This window comes from Furipterus horrens, unplaced genomic scaffold (assembly GCF_987537825.1).
Source record: "Furipterus horrens unplaced genomic scaffold, mFurHor1.1.pri manual_scaffold_5, whole genome shotgun sequence".
Taxonomy (NCBI): domain Eukaryota; kingdom Metazoa; phylum Chordata; class Mammalia; order Chiroptera; family Furipteridae; genus Furipterus; species Furipterus horrens.
In genome coordinates, this window is record NW_028327175.1 from 41823540 (window position 1) to 41842323 (window position 18784).

Genomic DNA, 18784 nt, shown 5'->3' on the forward strand with positions numbered 1-18784 from the left:
AAAATAAGTGGAACAATAAATTGATGTCTCTCTCTCTTTCTCCCCCCTTCCTGTCTCTCCCTCTAAAATCAATAAATAAAAAATAAAATGTAAAAGCCCCTCACCGAGGCATTATCTTGCTCATTTTCTACCTGACAGTACATTTTTAATATTAGGTTTTTAAATAGTTCTATTAAATGATTAGCTGCTATAACATTTGAAATTTCTTTTAAAATTATAACTTGATTAAATGAATAACCAAATGTAGATGTTGTTCTTCATTATCTTTATTTTACATCTCAGTAAAACAGTCAGCAATTCCTACTTGAGTACCCTTGGAAACTACCTCAGGTCTGACCTTGGCCAACATTCATTGATGATGAGCTCAGGATGGCTTTGTCCTGCTGCCCCCTAAAAATACAAACTGTGATCACCTCAGGGGCCCCATGATGTCTTTGTATTCAACCCAAGCACCCCACAGGATTTGACACCAAGAAACATTTCCTACTTCCTGAAAATTGCTCTTCCCTTGCCCCCTATGACACTTTCTGCTGTATTTCCATCCTCCTTATTGGCTCCTTTTTGTTTTCTCATCCATTTTAACTGGAGATCCCTTGGGTTAAATCCTTTGTCCCTCTTTTACTTGTGACAAGCACTCTCTGCCCAAGGTCTCCTGCTTCATGCATGTGCTTAGTTTTCCCACAGCTTCATCGTGGGCCTGGACATTTCTCCTGACCCCACAGCTGCACGCTTCTGTTTACTGGAGCTCTTCCCTCTGAGTGTGTCCCACCAGCACCTGTTACCCAATTCCAAGTTTACCATCACCAATTCTGTTAGATGGCAACTCAGTGATCAGTAACATGATCCACCTGTTCACCCAAGCCAGCAATTCGGCCTCGTACTCTGTACACCCTCCCTGTTAATTCATACTTTCCTTCTGATGTGCATTACACCTGGCTGTTCTCCCTAGCCTTGGGCTCAGGGCTTTTGCAGTAGAATAACAGGCCCCGCTTTGTGCATGCTCTCACTGCCTCTGCCACCTCCATCAAATCTCTCTTCTACATGGAAGCTATTTATTTTTTAAGACATGGACTTAATTATGTCTTTTAACTAAAGATACACATTCTCTGGTTTGTCATGATACACACGAGTGTGGTGGTTCCTGGAGTGTGATCCCCAGACAGCAGCAGCAGCAGGAGACTGGTGGGAATTATAAACTCTCAGGCTCCAACCAAGAGCTATTAACTAAGTAACTATCAAGTGGTGCCCAGTAATCTGTGGTGTAACAAACCCTCAAGGTGATTCTGATGCATTCCACAGTTTGAGAATTACTGCAGGTTTAAAGCCTGGCTGCATGTTGGAATCACTGGTAGAGCTATACACACACACGTACTCACACGCGTGCGCACCCCCCCCACACACACACAACTCCCAACCCCCAACCCCCGCTTAGGTCCCACACCAATTGAATCAGAAACTTAAAGTGTCTGGCTTGGCATCAGTATATAGCTTTTTTAAAAGCTCCCCAGGGTATTTTGATACATAGTAAAGTTAGTGAACAACTTAATCTGTAAAATTCACTTTCTTTAGCAGAATCTAAAGCAGATTTTCTCAGACTTGAATGCACATGGGAATCACCTGGAAAGCTTTAAAAATGACTGATGCCTGCCCCCACCCCCACCCCCATTTTAATGTGTGACTTGACCATTGGATTTTGTTTTTTTTTTTTTTTAAGTTCCATAGACTATTGTATTATAATGTGAAGCCAAGGTTAAGAATCACTGTTCTAAGAGACAGACTCATAGATGGAGAGCAGATGACAGCTGGTGGTGAGGGGGAAGTTATGGAGTGGAGGGTCTGAGCAAAAAGGGAAAAGGACGCATGGACATCGACAGTAGGGTGGTGATTGCTGGGGGGAGGGGTATAAGGGGACTAAATGGTAATGGAAAATAATACAATGAAAACTAAAATTTTTAAAAGTTAAAAAAAAAAATTACCGTTCTAAAGCTAGATTTCTGAAACTAGTGAGCCTGAGAATCACCTGGAGTACTTGATAAAAATAGATACCCAGGGTTCCACCCAGGTGAAGACTCACCTGGAATATTGCCCTGAAGGTTATTTCCAACGATCTCTCAGACTTTTCTAGTTTGATCTTTTTCTGTCCTCTATGCTTCCCATAATTCACTGCCCTGCCCTAATTGTATCAAATTACTTGGAGTTCCTTAAATCATTGGACAAAATGTAGATTATTCAAGCAAATAAATGGTCTTGAATCAATTGATTAGCAATTGGGGAAAAAAGTAAACTAGACTGGTATTTCACTGCTTACACACCCAAAATCTCATATAGATTAAAAAAAAAATTAAGAAACCATAAAAGTACTATAAAAAACATAGTTGCATTTAGAAAATAATTTGGAAGTGAGGAAGGCCTTTCCAAACATGATACAAAATCTAAAAACCATAAAGGAAAATGGTTGATAAATGTGATTAAATAAAAATTTCTCTGCAGAAAAGTTAGCATAAGCAAAATTAAAAGATCACAAGTAGAAAAAAAGCCCATCTTCACTGTATTAAGAGAATTGCATCAATGTGAGAAGGAGAAGGAGGAAGAGGAGGAGTAGGAGAACGGTACTCAGAGGAATAAAGTATGAACCAGGCAGTTTGTACAAAAAGAAACACAAATGGTCAGTTAACATATTGAAAGATGCTCAACTTTACTCACAATCTAAAGAAATGCATATCAAAGCAATGGGATGCCACCTAAACCTGAAAAAAAATTGTATTGGCAAGATTGAGGGGAAGGTGGCACCTTCATATGCCCCAGTAAGAGGATAAATTAGTGCAGTGTTTTTGGAGAGGAATTTAGCTATATGCACCAAAGTGGAAAATACAATTACTTAAATATTCAGAAGTTATTCACTGAATCATCAAAACAATGAAATCCATCTAAATACCCATAACAGAAGACTAAGTGATGGTACAAGACAGGCTGCAGTTGTATTTGGTGCTAAAAGATGATGGCAAAGGTTTAGATGAGCTGCTGTAGAAAGTTGTAGATTAAGAAAAACCCCCAGCAAATACAGGGCAATATATGTTGGGGGCAGGGTATGGTATTTGGGGAAGTTTTATGTACATAATACATATTTGTGTATGTGTATATATATACTTGTGTGTTTGTGTGTGTGTGTCTGTATGTGTATATATACACACACTCTGAGGTTCTGTATGCACAAATATCAACCTTTAGAGAATCTCTGCCTTAAAGAGCCACAGTTATCGATTACAATGTGTTGAACCCTTCAGATATGTTGAGATATATTCAGGCATGGTAAAAAAAGTTGTGATTACTCCCTCAAAAAGCAGGACTGGGTCTTTAAGGCCCTCTGAATAAAATATTAAGTATAAATCCACACCCTAAAAGAGGGGTTAATATGAAGAGCAGAACTGATGGTGGGTAGGTGGTCATGGGAGCCCCAAGCTAGTTTGAGTGCCTGGCACATAATGAGTTCATAACAAGTAGATATATCTATGCAAATAAATCAATGAATGGAAGCCAGGGGTTGAGAGAGATTTTTAGTCTTTATTGTATATCTCCTTGAACTCTGAATTTTTTACCATGTATTTACAGTTACTTGTGTAATAAAAACTAAAACATGAAAATGTGCTGTTCACTTTTCCTTGTTCTGTTTCCTCTGCTTCACAAGTCTCCTTTCCTTCACTTTTTCACTTACCGTTTTCCCTCGGATTCAGACTGAAGGTCACCTCTGGGCAGCCCTTCATTCCTCTCCCTTCTGAAATCATGGCTTCCACAGTAGGCACCACCCTAAACACAGTGTTCCATTAGCTTCTGAAGGACTTTTATTCTCTGCCTGGTAGGGAAAGCCTTGTGATCAGGGGTAATCTGATTCATCCGACTTTCTTCAAAAACTATCGAGGTTCTCCCACATTGTTGTCAAAAAGGAGGAAAATGTGGCAGTACTTTCCTGTCCATCTGCTAAGCACTAATCTGCCTAACAGTCACATCTGGTCAGACGTCCAAAGCGATTGGCCGTTTTGGACCCTGTGACTCTTCTCAGGATACAGTGCTCTAGCTTAGACTCCAGAATTGCCATTGTTTTATTTCATCCATTGTTACTGCCAGCATCACTTGGAAGGAGTGCGGGGTATCAGTCATCTTTGACAAATGGGTCCAGCAAAGTGCTTAGCATATATTGATTCTCTCCCCCTCCCCAAGCTTTATTGATGTATTATTGATATATAACATATGCAAGTTTAAGGTGTACAGTGTGATGATTTGATACATGTATATACTGCAAAATGATTACCACAAAAAGTTTAGTTACTACCCCCTCTCTTCACATAATTACTTTTTTTTTTTTTTTTACGGTGATAACATTTAAGATCTACTCTTAACAGCTTTCGAGTATAGAATATAGTCGTCGGCAGCCGTCCGTCTCGAGAGACGATGGTGTAGCTTCTTAAGAGTCTATCTGCACCGCCGAGAATGGCTGTGCAGTCCGACTCGGGAGTGACACGGTATCTGTCTCCTCCCGTGTTGAATCGACATCTTGCGATGACGCTGGAGTGTCCTCTCCAGTGAAGCTGAAGCTACAGAGCCTGGGCAGGGTGATATGGAGGGTCTGCTGTTGCCCATGCAGCAGACCCCCCCTCTCTTCGCAGCTGAAGGGTCCAAGGGAAAGACGGAGTCAATACAGCTTGGCTTCAGGTGCGCCGCAGGAGTTGCCGGTGTTGACTACAACGTCAAACCGCCTTAGGGACTCCGGCTCCGGATTTTCTGTCGGGGTTTACTCCCTTAGCCTTTCCCCTGAAGAGGTATGCCGCAAGGCAGCGGAGGTTTTTTGGAGTCCATTAAATCCCCAAAACTTATCATCTCATAGCTAGAATTTGTAGCCTTTAACCCACATCTCCCAGCCCCCGGGAACCACCATTTTACTCTGTTTCTATGAGTTTAGGTTTTTAGATTCCACATATAAGTGAGAACATACAGCATTTGTCTTTCTCTGTCTGGCTTATTTTACTCATTATGATGCCTTCAAGGTCCATCCACATTGTCACAAAATTGTTTTTTGTGACTGAATAATATTCCATTATACAATATATACTACATTTTCTTTATCCATTTATCCATCCATGGACATTTAGATTGTTTCATGTCTTGGCTGTTGTGGGAGTTTAGATGTCTTTTTAAGATAGTGATTTTGTTTTCTTCAGATTCCCAGAAGTGGAATTGCTGGAACATTTAGTTCTGGTTTTAATTTTTTGAGACACCTCCATACCGCTTCTATAGTGGCTGCACTAATTCACGTTCCCGCCAACAGTGCACAGGAGTTCCCTTTTCTCCACATTCTCACTAATACTCGTGGCTTTTGTCCTTTTGATCATAGCCATTCTAACAGGTGTGAAGTGATATCTCATTGTGGTTTTGATTCAAATTTCTCTGATAATTAGTGATGCCAAGCATCTTTTCATGTATCTGTTGGCCATTTGCATGTCTTCTTTGAAAAAAAAATCTATTAAAAGTCTTTGCCCATTTTTTAATCATTATTTTTTCTATTGAGTTGTGTGAGTTTCTTATATATTTTGCATATTAACCCTTTATCAGATATATGGTTTGCAGATATTTTCTCTCCCATTTAGTAGGTTCTCATCTCATTTTGCTAACTGTTTCTTTTGCTGGGTAGAAACTTTTTAGTTTGATGGAGCCCCACTTGTTTGTTTTTGCTTTAGGTGCTTGCATATTTGGTGTCATATCCAAAAAAAATTACTCCCAAGACCAATGTCAAGGGGATTTTTCCCCTCTTTTTCTAGTAGTTTTACATTGTCAGATCTTATATTTAAGTAAGATAAATATTTGTCAAATTACTTACAATTAAATAAGATAATTTTATGCCAAATATGTACCTGTTATATACTTAATATTTTATTCAGAGGCCCTTAAAGACCCGGTCCTGCTTTTTGAGGGAGTAATCACAACTTTTTTACCCTGCCTGAGTACGTCCCAACATATCTGCAGGCTTCAACACACTGTAATCAATAACTGTGGCTCCTTAAGGCAGGGATTCTCTAAAGGTTGATATTTGTGCATACAGAACCTCAGGGTAGCATGTGGTTTGAAACAAGCTTTCTTACCCCAACCACCTGTTAATTACTTAACATTCTATGCTAAAAATATCATGGTTACATGTATAGAACCTAAAGAGAATAATTCCCTGAATGGACATGTCCCTGTTACAGGTAAGGGCAAATCATATTTTCTGCAAAGAGGAATGACTAAAATAATTAGAGTGATCTTATATTTTCTTCTGATAATCACTTGTTAAATGGAAACCCCATTGTCTTGATTTTAACTGTCACAATAATTTCAAATGTTTTAATATTACAATATTATAATATTTCTGCTTATGAAAAAATGTAAGCATGAGATGTGCAATTTTAAGTCAAATATCTCATTCATTTACTGTTAGGTATGGAATAAAATGAAAACTGGTGTTTCAACTTTGAACAATCAAATGATTAAAGTTGATAGTAAACATATAAACAAGATTACAATTTATGAATGTTTTCTTTCCTGTGTTTCCTTTTATAGAAACTTAATTTCAACCCAGGAACATGGAAATGATACCCAACTTAGATTGGGGATGTTCCTGTTTTAGGGGAAGGGAGAATTGTGGAAATAATTGCATTTAGAGGAGAGTAGCTATGTGGTTTGGGTAGGGTATGTGTAATAACTTGCTTGATTAAGCTAAGAGGACACCTGTGGGCAGGTGGAAATTCCAGACTGTTGACATGGTAGGGAGGTATTTGATCTCAGGCCTTTGTTCTATTTTGAGAATACTTGGAAGTCAGAGTGAAGTGAATGTATAAAAGGGGTATTGAACTAGTATACCTGAAACAGGAAAGAGGGAAGATGAGTTATAGAAGGAAATAGGGAAGTAAGAGAAAAAAACCTAAGACTTCCTCGTTAAGAGCTCTAAGGGCAAGTGAACATTTTGGAATTGATTTACAGCATACAAGGAAATTCTAGGGTGACGGCTCTCAAACCTGGCAGCATATTAGAATCACTTCATTTAAAAGCAGATGGAGTAGGGGCTGGCATTTTTAAAGCTTCCCAAGTGATTCTCCTATGCACCCCAGATTGAGAAGTGTGTATCTAAGGAAATGGAAGAAGAAAGTAAGAGGAAACCATTGAAGGAGAAAGAGCCTCAGGATCAGTCTCAAGATCTATATGGTTTGTGGAAAAGAAATCAAAGTTCAGACTTGTTAGATACTTGGCATGTTACATACTATTTTATTATGAAGTAATAGAATTGAATGTCTTTGATTCTTTTTAAGTCTGAACATATTTCTGGCACTAGAAACTGAAAAATGATTAACAATTTAAAAGAAAAAAATACACATATTTTGCTTCTTTCAGGTTGAATTCCTCTATGCTAGCAGCCAAAAGAACATTTAGCATTTGTTAAATGAGACCACTTTAAATTTAGTGTTTATTTTTTAACTAAGAGGAGCTGAAAGGAAGAGGTTTATATTGAGAATACATTTAGATTGCATTGTATGCAAGTTATATGGATGTGCAGCATTTAATTTAAATATTTCCTTTTTGACTAGAAATTACTCAGCAATTGAAGCAAACAATCTGAGAAGAACCGATTTGCTGATAGTATCCGAACCGATTTGCTGATAGTATCTACTCCTCTTCTAAGTAAAAAGGGAGAAATTCTTTGTATCTAATTATGATTAAAAAAATTGAAATGTCTTCATGTAAGACAGGAAAAAATAACATTTATTCCTCAGGTTGTATTCCTTAACTCAATCTTTTATCCAGGTTTGGAGACTAATTAATTAATAGAATGTATCAAGTTTCATAAAATTGCGTGAAACTACTGTTACAGTGGCTATGTTCTTACCTCCCCTTCCTTGACCTTACAAATGCAACTCAGTAGCTTTAAGCAAAGGCTAAAAGTAATCTCTTCTCTATGGCTAGAAAGATGAATTACTGTAGATGGGAAGAAAACATACACCTAAAAATCAACTTTCTTCATCACTCTTGACATTCACCAGTCTTTACCCGGGATCACCTTGAGATGTGACACCAATTCAGAGTAATAAGGCAGGGTCAATGAAAAGCTAAAACATTCTCAAGAACCCATTATAACACATCTCCAAGGGATTCGTGTCAATGCCACGGCATTTCAAATGAGGCGCACAGATTCCAGAGGAACAGCTTCATGCAGTGGAGACAGTAGGCATATCTGTGAGCGTTGTATGACATGGAAATTGACCTGTTACCGGAACCACTTTCCCTCCCTACATGTTTTTCACCCTATAACCTCATCAGTCATTCCTTAGAAAACATTACCTGCGCAATTAAGAGTCTGTTATGACACAGTGCATTCTCTATATGATATTACCACTGAGTTTTTTAGTAAGTAAGTTTGATACATTTAAGGGCTTTGGTTTAAAAAAATATATTTTTTTTACACGAATTAGGAACCAGAATTGGGTTTGCAAGAGGAGTCTAGAGTTGGCGACACCCAGATCTGCTTTTGTTGGTAGATTTTTAGGTTTTTCGGTCTTGTTTGCCTATTGAATCTGTTCTACCATGTAGTTCAAAACTCTGTGCATGAAAGAGAAATTACTATATAACTATTAATTAGAAAAACCAATATGTTTCTAGTTTATTATATAACAGTGACTTGGTTAGGCACTGAGAAATCAGAATACACTTTTTGTTTGTCTATACATATAACCAGGATTTATCCCTCACCAGTGTTTTAGAATTATAAGTTAGTGAGAAAAATAGAAAAATAGAATATAGTATACATGGCATTACATTTCATTTGGTTTTTTAACCTATGGTGACAGGAGATAGAATAATTGAAATTGGCTTTACCCAAACTTCAGTATTTAACCTATAGGATTTTTCTTCTCTATAACCCTCTCCCTAGCACTGACTAGTCTAAAACTGATCAGGGCTATTAAATCTATTAGGCACTAAATAATGTGAGCTAAAAACTGTTACTTGCTCTCAAGTACAATAAAAGCTATAACAAATTTTAAATGTTTAATTAAGTAATAGAAATGTTACATATGAGAACTGCAACTGAGTGTGTTATATATAATTGCACACAATGTGGACCATGAGTACATGTTAACATATTTGAAATTCTTTGAGATGATGCCTCCTTGTGTAAGAATCTAAAGCGTACCCAGATATTCAAATTTTGCTCTTAATCCTCTCTCACACTCCCAAACCCTATCCTCCCTCAGTCTTTCCCATCTCAATTAATTCACTATCTACCCATTTGCTTAGTCCTCGAACCTAGGAGTAATCTTTGCCCCTTCTCTTTCCCCCATTGTTCTGCTAAATCTAGTTTTTCAGCAGATCCTCTTGGCTCTACGGCCAGAACATACCTGAGATCTACAGTCAGCCTGTTCAGAGCACTGTCATCTCTTACCTTGTCTGTGCTGGTAGCCTTCTAACTGCTCTCCCTTCCACTCGTGTCTGCTTAGGGCCCGCTGGCCACAGAACAGCTAGAGGGATCTTTTACAATGTAAATAAAATCGTACCATTCCCTTCTATGTAATGAGGGGAGGATTAATGAATATTTGTCGAATGAATCAGTCAGATGGCAGTGAGTAGTGGTGCTGGTCATAGAAGGATCAATAAGTAATAAGGGAACAGGGAAAACCAAAAGTGGTTCAGGGAGTGCAGATGTTAAGAAAGCTTTGGTTCATTGTGAATAAGCCTTGTGAATGAGCCTGTCTTTTTAAAAAGCTTTTATCAACACCCAGTTTATTGTAGGTATCTTTTTTTAATGTCTAACTCTTTAAAAATTTTTGTTGTTGACACTATTACAGATTTCCCCTATAATGTTGTCTTTACTTGAAAACCCAGGCATATAAGCCTCTGTCTCTTCATCGGCCTGCTGTGACTGCTTCGCAGCTTACCCAGAGACAATTCCACTGAAGGCCAGTCAAGGTTTTTCTGTGTCCACTTAGATTCTAAACAGCTGTCCAGTTTTAATTAATATTCTGCAATTATATCTGGAGAGGAGCCAGTTTCTGAGACAGCTGTCTAAGTGAAAGGAAGATTTCTTACTCTCTTGCGGCAGCCAGGTCTGATAGGCAAACTTCTCAGGTGAGTTGAACTAGTATTTTTCAAAGTTCACTCAGTATGAGGTTCCCACATAACTGTTCCATTGCCCACTTTAGCTGCTGGTATTCATCCTGTAAAAGGATCCTAGGTTTGATTGTGTGAAGTTAGGGCTGAAGGTTTGTAAGCAGTGTCAATTCATTGCTGAGAATCTCCTAGGAAACACAACAGTGATCGTTATGGTTTAAAACATCACAAATCATTCAGGCAGATCATCAAGTACTAACAACAAGGATTCAAATGGGGGCTTACTTTTTGATCCACTAGGACTTTCAAATGGCAATTATCATTAATTCTTGGATTCCCTCAGTCATGATAGAAAATCAAGGCAACCAGAAACTATCATTTTGTGAACAGACAGCTATTAAAAGCACATTAATAATCTATAGTGGGTATAGCATATGCCTTTTAAAAAGATTTGCAGCTTGTTTCTCTGTGGTGAAGACACAGGACTTCTCCAAACTAATTACAAAGCAATCAAACAATTTAATTAATCTGGAAATCACTGTCTTAACAATAACTGCCTCTAAAATGAGGCGCCCCGTGCAGTCCTATTAGGTAATGTACCATTTTGATATACTGCTTGTTTATGAGCCTTGCTAGTTCCCCCTGGGGATCACGGAGTTAATTACCTACCCAAAGCCTGACCACCACTGAGGTTTCCTTTCCCGGGTCAGAAACATCAGCAGCAATCCCCACGGTCTATAAAGTGTCCTAGCACTCAAACATCCAGGAGTCAGCAAATCCCTGGGAGCAGCAGGATTTGAGTTATAAGCAAGTGCAGCACATATGGGCAGAGAATTAACGGGCACCAGTTTTCATTGGAAAGTCTCTCAGGTATTGCTCTGCAGATGTGGAGGTGAATTCAGAGAGCAGTGCTGTGAGGAGTGAAGGTCATGTGTAGGACTTTGGTTTCAATCCATTTTGCTTTCTCCTCCTGGGGAAGCTCTGTGCTTGTCCACAGCAGTCTGGCCCTCATCTCTGAGTTAAAAATGTAGAAGATGTGCTTTATAATTTGATCTGTTTTAAATTAGCAGTTGTTTTGATCACTGTATAACTGGAGTCCCTAAGTCTTCAAAGACTGAGTACATAACAGAAATCAAATTTTTACTTTAAATGAGAAGATAAGACTGCAAAGATTAATTTATATCTATCTAATCTGCTAACTTTATAATCCCTCCCCCCAAAAAATGAGAACCTTTTTGTAATAAATGACACAAAAATCTGCAGAATACTCATCTACCCTTTTTTTCTGTGACTACCCCACCCCACTTCTCTCAAAATTCTCTGTCCACGAGTCCACCATTATCTCAATCTACCCACATTGGGAGCATGAGTCATTTGTAGTCTGTGATCTTTCTCATCACTTATTTCTAGTTCATCACCAATGATACTTAGTTTGTTCACCAAAAAATTTTTCTATTGGCTTTCCATGTGTTAATCTAGGTCCTCCTCCTTAGCCTTTTCCTTGTTCACCCACCCAGTTCACTCATACCAGGTTAAACTCTCCAGCATCTCTCTTGTGCCTCCAAATACCTCCTTAGGCCTCACGCTAGCTAGGACCAGTAAGCCTAGTAGACAACTGGCTGGTTTTACCAATGTGAATTCTCTGCTTCCAGGGAGCCGGTCTCTCCTGCATTGCCCTGCTGTGTTTGGATCGTTTCTGTCCCTTCCTGAAGTCCTTCTATTTCTTCTCTTACCTCAAGCTTGCTGAGCTGCCCTCATACTAAGCTACATCCTCTTGTCCTTACAGAATTATTGGGAATTCTAGTTCACAACACCCTCATTTTGTCTTATATCCCACTACATTCAAGAGCCTTTGTGATAATGTGGGGTGTGTGTGGGGGGGGGTGGGGGGATGGGTGGTTTTCAGTCTGACATGAAACAAGAAGAAAGATCTGTGGTTAGCAAGACAGTACAGATCTTGAAGTTGAAGATGTGGGAACTTGGATTTTACAGCAGTGTAGGGACTCATGAGAAGAAAATGAGGAACATTTTCGATGAATGGGCCTGGAAAGGCAGCACAAGGTGGAAAGGCAGATGTGAAGGTTAGAAATGGTAGCCTTGATCTTTTTTAAAAAGCAGAGTTAAATTAACCTACCTCTGAATCTCTGTCTCTGCCCATTCGATTTCCAAGTGATGGGTCACCATGTTACATGGCTTCCTGGGGACCACTCATTATAATCTCTAAAAGCGAAAAGGGTTTTAAGCTAATTCCCCGTTTTTCCCGTCTTCAGACTCTTAAATATATTCAGTAAGCACTTTCTAGTTATTGTAGTTGATCTCATATGATTTCTAGATACAGAGCTCTCTTTACAAAGAACACAGGGCTAAGAATTGGCGACACATTTCATTGGCCTTATTATTTATTCTAAGTGAGTAGTGTAGCAGGGATTGTTCTGAAAATGCCTTGGCTTCAAATGATCATTTTGATTTTCCTAATAATGTACTGGTAGTTTGCTCTATTGGGGTGTGAGCAAAGGAAACATTTTTTTTCCCAAATAAAAAACAAAATTCACACGAAAATTTCTTGCAGTAGATTTGTTTCCCTTTAAAAAACAAAAATTTTAACCATCCTGAAATTATTGAGACCTTTGAAGGAATATGAAGAATGATGTATATGCTAAGTTGGGGGGAGGCAAGGCTAATGAAGGCTGTTGAGAGAAGCTGAAAGCACTTAATTGAGCCATGTAGATAAATGGACAAAAATAGTTCTGGATTACTGGATGGCAAAAGTAGAATCCATTTCTCCAGGGGCCCAACGAATAACAGATGCGAAGGCGTGATAAATTTGATTGCAGCAGGGGGGAAATGCATCTTGATTATCCAAAAAAGAAGAAAAGGGGGAGGGGGCTTTTCAGTGCTTTCCTGTTAAATGGCTTTAATTGTGCTTTGTCATAAAGTTCATGACATCTTTTGAAGATATCACTATAAAATTTGCAGCCTTAAGTTAATTGAAAATTTTCAGTAGCGGTATAACCCATCCAGAAGTCCTCAAGGTAACACTAAACTTATCCCCTTTAATGTATTCTTTTTGCACAGAGGTAATAAATTGTTTACATTACAGCTAGGTTCTGACTTTAAAGTGCGATCTTGTATTCCTTACACCTAATTACAATGGTCACATCTGTTACAAAATCAGTAATGTGGCAACTGGCTTGCTGTTAAGGATTAAAAATATCTTCCTGATTATTTTCCGTGTTTCAAGAACTCACAGGATCAGTTTGCAGCCTTCTTCACTTCCTGATTGAAACCAGCTACAGTCCCATTGGGTCCTGAGATAGTTCTGCCAATCTAATTAAACATGCAGAGGGAAGGAGGGTGGTCTGGAGTGTCCTGAACTTCCTCGCACCAGCTGCCTGCCAAGCTTCCTCAATGATCAGCAGCTGGTTGAGTTTTCTAACAAGCCCCGAAGGAGCTGTTCCCCTTACAGCGATCAGTCCATGCGCTGTTTGCCTCAAAAGTACTTGGGGACCACACCGTCTACCAGTCTTTGTGTGACTGTGGCGTTTAAAGGCTCCCTGGCCCGTCACAGCCCAGCTGCTTAAGAGCAGAGGGACCTGTTGAAGAAAGCATTGGTAACTCTGACCAGGTAGTGCAGTTGGTTAGTGTCCTCTGGATACGCCAAGGTTGTGGGTTCAATCTCCAGTCAGGGCACATATAAGAAGCAACCAATGAATGGAATGCATAAATAAGTGGAACAACAAAGATTGATCTCCCTCTCTCTCTTTCAAATCAATCAATAAAAAAATATTTAAGGCATTGAGAAAGGTGAATCCTACTGGGCACTTTGGCCATGCTGAGATAAATCTACGTTATTTGAGAAACAGGTATGAACTGCAGTATTTTATGGCTAGAGCTAACATATCCATCCATCTTTAAAGTGTGTACTAGGGAATATGAGTTTTGTTTTGTTTTGTTTTTGAGAACTCAGACTTCTATTCAGTTTACTGTAAATAAAAAATACTGAGGCTACCTTCCTAAAATAGAAAGGCAATCAATCCCACACTGTCCCATTGCAGCATGTGCCTCCCCATCCGTCCTGCTGTTTGAAATGTTGGCACATCTGGAAGGGTCAAAACCGAAAATTTGTGTATCCATTATTCTATAGGACTGAAATATTTAGATTATTAAATATATGGAGTACCATTGGTTGGTGATACAGGTGAATAGTTTATTCATATATCTTGCACAATTGGAACGCTGTGCTGGAATGGAACTCAGTTCCCCATCCCTTCCAAATTCCGCTCCAGGTAAAACTAAAACATTATGGGGGGGGGGAGGTGGATATTTTACAAAAGTGTACAGAAACTTACTATTAAAGAGAAGAAAATTCTGGATGTGGATAATGATGCAAAAACAAAATCGTGTTGTAAATTACTTCCTTCTTTCTCTCTACAGGCAATAGCCCTCAAGATAGCCCAAGAAATTTCTCCCCCAGTGCCTCAGCCCATTTTTCATTTGCACGCAGGTAAGGGTTTCTTGTGAGTTGAATAATAAAATGTTATGCAGAGAACCCCACCCCCACCCCTACTTCTCCCAGCTTTCTCTTAAACTCCCCTATACCCTTGCCTTCTGCCTTGTGAGGTCCTGCTTGTTATCATGTAGGGCCTTCTCTGATAGCATTAGGCCATCGCAGAACTTTGTTATAACACTCTTTAACAGTTTTAATAATGATTTCTGCCCCATGTTAGTTTTCTCTACCTCTCTTGGTCACCACTAGATGATGGCAGGAAGTGACCATTTCCATCTCTTCTCCCATACCTAGAACAGTGCCTTATGCAGCTTGGGGCTCAATAGATTTTTAGTGAATTTCCTGAGCTTGTAGTTGATTCATATATATGTCCTGGTGCAATATTTTATTGTTGTTGTTTTGAAATGCACTTTTTCAAAATAAAAGTGACTTTTGGGGGATCACAGGTATAAACTCTTAAGAGGCCCCTTTGCTTAAGATCATCAAGCCAGCAATTTACTGATCTCCCTGAGATAAAGCCTGCCCTGCATGAACTATAGGGAATTTTGTTTTCTCTTCCTATTGTAGTTAGACTTGGGCACCAAATATTGAAGATATGTGTCTTATATTGAGTCACTGAGTCAAAAGGAAGTGTTGCTGCTCCAAGAGTAGTGGGCAAATGTTCTCATATTGGACCTTTTCAGTTCCATATCTACTATGGTTTCTCCAAGTTAGAGGAGTTGACCTAGCCACCTTTTCTGTGTTCTGTGTACGAAATTAGTGTACTTGACCTTGTCAGATTCAACCTTTTACCTTTCTTGGCCCCATCAGCCCTCTCACATACACATTCTGTCCCTTCAGCCAGGTCTCTGGATAAATTCAGTTTTTGGTCTGAATGTCCTAGATATCTGCTGATTTTTCCTTGGAAACCTAACTATACTTTGAAGTGGATCAAAGTAGGTAGGTGTAGAAAAAATAGATTTAACACACGTTACTAACCACAAAGCCTATTGTGGCCTCATTGCCATTTTTTCAGCGTGTAATGAGTTTCTATTACTAAATCCAGATAAGAGGATATTTGCAATATTTTCAGACTTCTAATTAAGATTCCCTTGTAAGCATCACATACTCTTCTACTGTATGTTTAAGTATCATGTGTGTGAGGTACTGGCCCTCCACCCTGGCGAGATACAAGGGGAACAAAGACATGATCTCCAGACAACTTCTTGAGATGTATACCCTGATTTCCTCCAGATCCAACTTTTGTTCTTTTAGCTCCTAGTTTTAAGCACTGTGAAGAAAATGGGAAAATTAACTGGTCCCACAAAGCCTGTGTTTGCCCATTGAATACTAATTCATGCTGGTGCTACTATAGTAAGTGGGAAAAAAAAATCTTATAAAAATTGATAAACAAGAACCCATCATAGTTTATAAAACACCTCTTTTTTTAAAAAAAAGGAATACATTCAATTATTTTAAGTAATAAGAAAAATGCAATCTCATTACAGCATGCATTTAAATATGATGGAAATCACAGCCTCTTAATCCTGCCAGATTTGTGAAAATGAAGAGAATCTAATAATTAAGTGGGTGACTGGAAGACAGATGAATCTTGTTTCTTTGCTATTAAAAAAATACACGAACCCCCAGGCATGTTAATTTTTGAGAAATAAACCATAAAGCGTGACAGAAGATTATCACAGGAGACCTGTAGTTCATTCTGCTTGAATTTCCAGATGGAACTCCCTCCACACTCTTCAAAAAGTATTAATTTAGATTAGGACATGAGTGATCATCTTTTTAAACTTTTATTCAAGTAAATAGAACCTTGTGTTTGCTACGGAAACTCAAACTGACATATTTTGATTTATCTAGGGTCTTTCTCTTCCATTTTAAAGCTGATTTTCATTAGGAAACATGGAAATTCCACTCATGGTTCTCTATTTGCTTCCATTCGGTATAAATTTCTAAGCCTAAGAAGTAATGTCATTTTGAGAGTTCCACATTATATTATTTTGTGTATTTGGTTCAACAGAGGAGAGATTGCCCTATTTTAAAAATTATCCGTGGGTGAAAGGTTAACAAATAAGACTATTAATCTTTTCTGATCAAGATATATAATACTCCCCCAGTAGACATCCTCTGTAATATAATAGTTTAATTTTGGACTGAAAAATATGATGAGACACAGTTGCTTTTCATATTATCTAATACATATTTGAGAGTAAAATTATCTAGTTAATTTTTTAATATTGAGTTAAGACAAAAGGATGAAAATTAACATTGGCGTATAGTTGATATTGTCTGAAGCAAGAAAACATATTTTTGTTTTGCTAACTATAATACTGATTTACGACCTAGCTGATCATGGAATTATTGAATCCTTAACTTCCTTTTCCTTGATGGTAAGGTGGAGGTAATAACTTTGTTCTGCCTTTCCCAGAAGTGGGAATTTATGCATTATAAATTGCTTTCACTTTCATTGGTCATATGAGTCCTAGATAAATGCCATGTGTATCTCCTAGTTGCTTTGTTGTTATTTGCCACGTTAAATATCAGAATATATTTCCACATGCAAATTAGTAGAAGAGACTTGTCTGCTGAGTTCAGGTCAAAAGACACTTTTTGAGCGCTGGTGGGCAAAGCAACCTGCTAGTTACTTTCAGAATTCTTGTGGAGTAAACTTTAGCTGGTTACACTATATTAGCTTAGTTCAACTTCAACTAGAATATAAAATATCACCCCAGGTGATTATAACAATTAGACAAATAAAGAAATCTACTTCCTTTACATACAGTTATAATAGCCAGGTTGATATGGGAACTTTTCATTCTTCCTTTGTTATACACCACATTAATTTAATTTTTTGTGAGTGATGTTGGGACAGTTTTTTTGTTTGTTTGTTTGCCAATCTCTTTCTATCCTGTGTTCCCATCAGCTATTTTCCCCTTCTTACTTTTTCATTTACTGTAACACTGAGATTTCTACACACAAAGAAAACACTTCTTTCCAAAAGCCTTGTTGCTTGGGCAAGAATATAGTCTTGTCTTCAGATAACATTTTATTGGTAGCTACTGCAAAGAAAAGACAACATTGTTAGTCGGATCCAAATCAGACTTGTGTGATAGCTTTCTTGAAAAATTGACATTGTCTCTTAAGTACTGTATATAGCATATGTGGTAACTTCTGAGGTGCGGTTGTCATGGTGATGAAAATGCAATGCTCCTTTGTGCTCCATTTGAGTAAATAAACAAGAGTAACTTAGGGAACTTTATAAGACATAAATTATTTCTGGTCCGTGGCTGCACAAGGTTCTGAGCACATTCTTGTTTAAACATCTTTCTAGTTGTATGTTTTCTGGAGTAAGCAAATGTAATTTATGCTTCAGAACTAATAAGAACATGACTCCTCTTGGAATTTTCATTCATGTGAAATAAGTTCATTGATACCTGAGGGAAAGGAGAGTTAATGAATCACAAAACAAAATCATGGCGAGGGAAATTGTGTCCCTCACTCTTTCCAAAGACTAGTTTCTGATAATTGCTATTAAATGGACTGAATAATCTTTTTAAAATCATACCCTTTTCTTTTAAAAATTGGAGGTTTTAAAATATAAAGCACAGGCATGGGTTTTTAAATCCTTAATAAGTAGCTAAATAGGACCACCCTGCTTCCATTTAATTGATGGTTGGATATCTTTAGAAGCATGTTATTATAATTATTTTCTTTTTAAATATCAAACATTTTCAACTGTTTAAAAATATTTTTAAAGAACTTATGACTTAATTCTCCCCCATTTCTTCTCTCTGGTATATTTACAAACATCTTATTTTGCTTCTTTCTTTTTAAATATTCTTGATTCCTTTGTACTCCAATCATGGTCACAGAAATGACAGGTAAATTTTACTAAAATCTTAACATTGTAGTCCTTCTGTGATTTGTCCACTTGAAAGTTTCTGTTTTGTCTTTGTGGACCATTTGCATTTTTTGGAGGCAACATCCATGGTATGCTATGATTATATTTTACCTTGAATGTTATTTAGGCTAAAATGTCAGGTTTTTTTCATGAATTGTGCCATTTCTGAAATTCAAGTCTAATGCTGTTGAAGTCCCTTACTTCACCTTATTGTGAATGTATCTGTGGTAAATTTGGTAAACTTTCATCTCTCATGT

At 38.0% G+C, this 18784-nt stretch overlaps 1 protein-coding gene across 1 annotated transcript in view; it reads left to right on the forward strand.

Annotated features, from left to right (window-relative positions):
• The window catches only part of MAST4 (microtubule associated serine/threonine kinase family member 4), a 166932-nt gene that overhangs the window by 74338 nt on the left and 73810 nt on the right, over positions 1-18784 (forward strand). The window contains exon 3 of the mRNA XM_090276340.1: positions 14560-14629. Coding sequence (XP_090132466.1) covers positions 14560-14629 — 70 coding nt within the window. The remainder of the gene's footprint in view (positions 1-14559; positions 14630-18784) is intronic.